Source organism: Rhagoletis zephyria, unplaced genomic scaffold (genome assembly GCF_001687245.7).
Source record: "Rhagoletis zephyria isolate East Lansing unplaced genomic scaffold, Rhagoletis_zephyria_1.1 Rzeph_scaffold_18655, whole genome shotgun sequence".
Taxonomy (NCBI): domain Eukaryota; kingdom Metazoa; phylum Arthropoda; class Insecta; order Diptera; family Tephritidae; genus Rhagoletis; species Rhagoletis zephyria.
In genome coordinates, this window is record NW_016175716.1 from 2,584 (window position 1) to 8,410 (window position 5,827).

A 5,827-nucleotide genomic window follows, 5' to 3' on the forward strand; every position below is an offset into this window, starting at 1 on the left:
TAAAAATTTATAAACCACATTAGTAGTAGTAGTAGTATTGTCAAACTTAAGTAGTCAGTAAAAAACAAAAGTGCGTTCTGCTTAAGAGTAAAAATATTAGTTCACTTTGTCTTACTTGTCTAAATTTAAGCATATTGATTTTTAAGTAAATTCAGTTCTTTTTAAGCTTATATGTATATGAAGTACTTCGAAAGTTTTTGTCGTACTTAACTTAAATAAGATATACAGTCAGTCGAAAAAATTTAGGTACAACGAAGTTTTTACAATACCGGCAACTATTTTTTAAATATTTCATTTTTCCCTAATTTTGTATAAAAATATGGTTAGTTCTACACCAAAAACCCCAATAATCAGAGTTCCAAACCTTATGCAAAATTAAAGAAAACTGCAAATTTCCACCCAAATATTGCAATTTACACTCTTTAGAAAAAAGTTAATTACGCAGTTTTTCAGCCCATTCAATTTTAGTATAACAAAGTGCAAGTTTGAGGTAGCTAGGACTTACCATTGATATTTATCAATTTTTTTTTGTTGTTTGCTAAGTCCCATCTTTCTCATACTTGCACTTCATTATACTAAAATTGAATGGGCTAAAAAACTGCAACCTCAACTTTTTTCTAGAGAGCGTAAATAGAAAGTGAATTATTTTAATGAAATTTTGCAGAATTTTGTTGTAGAATTGACCATATTTTAAAAAAAAAATTCCGAAAACTAAAATATTTAAAAAATAGTTGCCCGTATTGTAAAAAATTCGTTGTACCTAAACTTTATTGACTGACTGTATTAAGGTAGCTGTGCAGGATTGCATAAAAAAATATTTGTTTGTATTTTCATAAAAAAAGGTAGCTCTCGTGGCTTGCATTTTTAAATAAATTTAGTGAGAAAGTGGTAATTATTTTGACACTTTTTTTTTTAAATGCCTCTTTTTCTGCAACTGCTTTGCCTTTCTCAATTGTCCTTCATGATCTTGGCCTTTGTTTATGGAATCACTAAGTATAATGATTATTAAGCAACTCAAAAACTATACCAGCGTGATTACCGACGTATTCTTTTGAGAGGCAGCCGCACCCTTATAAGAGGAATAAGACCCAAACTTTTCAGGTCAAAATTTCATTAGGTTGCGTCTGTATGGCCTTTTAAATTTTATAAATTATCATTATTTTTAAGTGGAAAAATAAAGCTCAAAATTAATGATAATCTCTGCGCGAAAACATAAAAATCATAAAATAATCATTATTTGTAATCCCAAAAATAAAAATCAAATAATAATTATTTCCGTTTTGAGCGAAAAAATAAAACTCAATAATAATTCATAAAATAATGATTAAATGCTGATTTAAATTATTTTACTCACAATGATTACCATCCCTGCTTTTAAAATTTGGAATAAAATAGTTTAGGGAAAGTACCACATTTCACTGCTTTTGGACTGGTGCGGGACTAGTTACTACCGGACTGGTTCGTTTTTGGCGAAAAAGAACTAGTACTGAACTAGAAATTTGGTTCACTAGTTCGTGTTTTCCCTACAGGGTTTAGCCGCTATGTAGTTTCGCCAAGTAAGTCGCCTGTCCAGATGGACTCCTATGTAAGTGGCATGATTGCTTTGTGGTATTTTTACGTTGTTCAAAGTCAAGGACGGACAGTTACTCTTATTCAGTGTAAATGTAACTTGCTTACATTTTTGCTCGTTAACCTTTATTCGCCAATTGGCAACAGCTTCCATATGATTGCCTAGGAGCGCAGTTGCTTGTAGAGGACACTTGGAGCGACTGATTATGGCAGTGTCATCGGCAAAAGTGGACATTATCAGGCGGTCGTTTGTAGGAATAGCCGCGGTGTATAAGACATACAGCATCGGGCCAAGGACACTGCCTTGTGGCACTCCAGCTTCGATTGCGTGGACTTCAGAGATGGTGGTGTTACATCGAACTGTAAACTTTCGATTATAAAGGTATGACTTAAGCAGTTTGTGTGTGCTTTGAGGGAGTAGCATTTGTATTTTATACATAAGACCGTCTAGCCAGACGCGATGAAATTCCTGGGCGACATCAAGAAATATTGCAGCGCAATATTCCCTCTTTTCAAACGCTGTTCGGATTTCGGTTGTTATGCGATTTACTTGCTCGATTATTCCATGCTTTTCCCTGAAGCCAAATTGGTGAAGTGGTATTATGTTGCGGGCTTGCAGATGTGGGGAGATGCGGAGCATAAGAAGTTTTAAGAATAATTTCGACATACACGCTAGCAGGCTGATGGGCCTTAAAAGAATATGGCTGCATTTTATCCTTTCCGGGCTTTGGTATCATGACAATAGTCGACTTTTTCCATTGGTGAGGGAAATGACAATGTTTTGTGATTGCGTTAAATAGCATACAGATGCAAAGTACAGCACAATTTGGTAGCTCAATAATCATTTTTGGGGTTATTAAGTCGTGCCCTGGGGCCTTATTTGGTTGCAGTTGATCCTTAATTACTTTTGAAATTTCTTCAGGTACAAATTTCAGCGGCTCACATTTTGACACATTGGGTACGGCAGGTAGTTGAAAATCATTAGTTACGGGGTTTGGCATAAAAACATTTTTTAGATGAGCAGCAAAGGTGTTTGCTTTTTCTGCGTCACTCCGAGCCCATTTGCCATTGTGGTCACGTACTGGCATTTCAGTCTCTATTGGCGCATGTAGATTTTGGTGTGCTCTCCCTAACGAGTGCTTTGTGCTAGTCGGTGAGAGCTTTTGGATGTACTGGTACTGTTCGTACTGTTCCTCGTTCTTGAGGGCTCTCGTCAGTGCATGTGTGGCCGCCTTGAGCAGTTGTTTTGATGCTGGTGATCTATGAGTCTGCCATATCCGTCGTAGGCGTCGTTTTTCCAATTCAAGCATTTAAATTTTCCTATTCGTTAAATTATATTTTTTATCTTGCACATAACCTTTCTGGGGTGTGGAAACGCTAGTGGCTGCTCTAAGTGTAGATTCAAGAGCGGCTATGGAGTTTTCAATATCGGTCGGCGTATCTAAATTTGGATCGAGGTCTATATGCGCACTGATTTATTTTTTATACTTTAACCAATTTGTAGCCCTTGTCGTTAGCATATAGGGTTACTCTTTTTCTTGTGGCTGATGCCACAATGTAAAAAATACAGGTGAACGGTCTGATAAGAGATCTGCAACTGATTCTGTACTAATAAGGCCGTGAGGAATTTTCCTTGTCACCGCAAAGTCAATCAAATCTGGCAACTTTTGCGGGTCTGCCGGCCAATATGTAGGCTTTCCAGGAGAAGCGTAATCGAGTTTGTTTCTTCTACATATATGTAAGCGCGTTTTGTAATTGCTTGACTTTAGGGTTGGGCAAGCGTGAGCCCCAGTGAGGGTGATTCGCATTATCATCACCTGCAGCAAGGAAGCGCTCTCCCAGCGAACTGAAGAAATCCATAAACTGTTTTTCTGTTATCGTGAAACGTGGGGGACAATAAACCGCGGTTTGCGTAATATCACCTTGCTTTGTTTGTACGTATATTGATGTTGCTTGCAGATAATTCTCGGCAATTCCAGTCAAATGATGGTGTTTAATCCGGTTTCTGACTAATATACCAGTTCTGACATGCACCTTTCCTTCTGGATGATTCGTGCAATAAAAGGTATATCCCGAAATGTCAAAATTATATCTATTAGTTAGGTGTGTTTCAGCAAGGAGCATTATGTCAATTTCCTTGTCCCTAAGAAATTTTGACAGTTCTAGTTTGTGGCGAGGAATGCCGTTTGCATTTCAGAGGGCTATTTTAAGTGGCGTCATTATCTTGTTTGCTGAGTAGCAAGGAGTTTGAGCAGTGTATTTTGATTTCGCATGAGTTCTTGCATGGTTTGCATAAGTCATGAAATTCATCATGTTTTGTTGCATCGACGCTATCGTAGCTTCGATACTGGATTGTTTGCCGTATTGTGCATGGGATGCTGTTCTTGCGGCGCAACTTGAGGTGCAGTTTTTGTAGGGGCAGGGTTTTCTAAGCCTGATTTTAAGGCACTTGCAAACGAGACTCCATTGACGTTGCGCCGCAAGAACAGCATCCCATGCACAATACGGCAAACAATCCAATATCGAAGCTATGATAGCGTCGATGCAACAAAGCATGATGAATTTCATGACTTTCATGCAAAACACAATGCAAGAACTCATGCGAAATCNATGCACAATACGGCAAACAATCCAGTATCGAAGCTACGATAGCGTCGATGCAACAAAACATGATGAATTTCATGACTTTCATGCAAGAACTCATGCGAAATCAAAATACACTGCTCAAACTCCTTGCTACTCAGCAAACAAGATAATGACGCCACTTAAAATAGCCCTCTGAAATGCAAACGGCATTCCTCGCCACAAACTAGAACTGTCAAAATTTCTTAGGGACAAGGAAATTGACATAATGCTCCTTGCTGAAACACACCTAACTAATAGATATAATTTTGACATTTCGGGATATACCTTTTATTGCACGAATCATCCAGAAGGAAAGGTGCATGTCAGAACTGGTATATTAGTCAGAAACCGGATTAAACACCATCATTTGACTGGAATTGCCGAGAATTATCTGCAAGCAACATCAATATGCGTACAAACAAAGCAAGGTGATATTACGCTGTCCGCGGTTTATTGTCCCCCACGTTTCACGATAACAGAAAAACAGTTTATGGATTTCTTCAGTTCGCTGGGAGAGCGCTTCCTTGCTGCAGGTGATGATAATGCGAATCACCCTCACTGGGGCTCACGCTTGCCCAACCCTAAAGTCAAGCAATTACAAAACGCGCTTACATATATGTAGAAGAAACAAACTCGATTACGCTTCTCCTGGAAAGCCTACATATTGGCCGGCAGACCCGCAAAAGTTGCCAGATTTAATTGACTTTGCGGTGACAAGGAAAATTCCTCACGGCCTTATTAGTACAGAATCAGTTGCAGATCTCTTATCAGACCGTTCACCTGTATTTTTTACATTGTGGCATCAGCCACAAGAAAAAGAGTAACCCTATATGCTAACGACAAGGGCTACAAATTGGTTAAAGTATAAAAAATAAATCAGTGCGCATATAGACCTCGATCCAAATTTAGATACGCCGACCGATATTGAAAACTCCATAGCCGCTCTTGAATCTACACTTAGAGCAGCCGCTAGCGTTTCCACACCCCAGAAAGGTTATGTGCAAGATAAAAAATATAATTTAACGAATAGGAAAATTTAAATGCTTGAATTGGAAAAACGACGCCTACGACGGATATGGCAGACTCATAGATCACCAGCATCAAAACAACTGCTCAAGGCGGCCACACATGCACTGACGAGAGCCCTCAAGAACGAGGAACAGTACGAACAGTACCAGTACATCCAAAAGCTCTCACCGACTAGCACAAAGCACTCGTTAGGGAGAGCACACCAAAATCTNAGTAGATCCAAAACCTCTCACCGACTAGCACAAAGCACTCGTTAGGGAGAGCACACCAAAATCTACATGCGCCAATAGAGACTGAAATGCCAGTACGTGACCACAATGGCAAATGGGATCGGAGTGACGCAGAAAAAGCAAACACCTTTGCTGCTCATCTAAAAAATGTTTTTATGCCAAACCCCGTAACTAATGATTTTCAACTACCTGCCGTACCCAATGTGTCAAAATGTGAGCCGCTGAAATTTGTACCTGAAGAANTACATGCGCCAATAGAGACTGAAATGCCAGTACGTGACCACAATGGCAAATGGGCTCGGAGTGACGCAGAAAAAGCAAACACCTTTGCTTCTCATCTAAAAAATGTTTTTAGGCCAAACCCCGCAACTAAT

The 5,827-nt window shown here is 39.0% G+C and overlaps 1 protein-coding gene across 1 annotated transcript in view; it reads left to right on the top strand.

Annotated features, from left to right (window-relative positions):
• The window catches only part of LOC108380235 (nucleic-acid-binding protein from mobile element jockey-like), a gene marked incomplete at its 5' end in the record, with an annotated part of 6,359 nt that extends 1,125 nt beyond the window's left edge, over positions 1–5,234 (top strand). Inside the window, one exon of the mRNA XM_017636610.1 lies at positions 5,086–5,234. Within this exon, the coding sequence (XP_017492099.1) occupies positions 5,086–5,234 (149 nt within the window). The remainder of the gene's footprint in view (positions 1–5,085) is intronic.
• Positions 5,235–5,827: the final 593 nt, after the last annotated feature.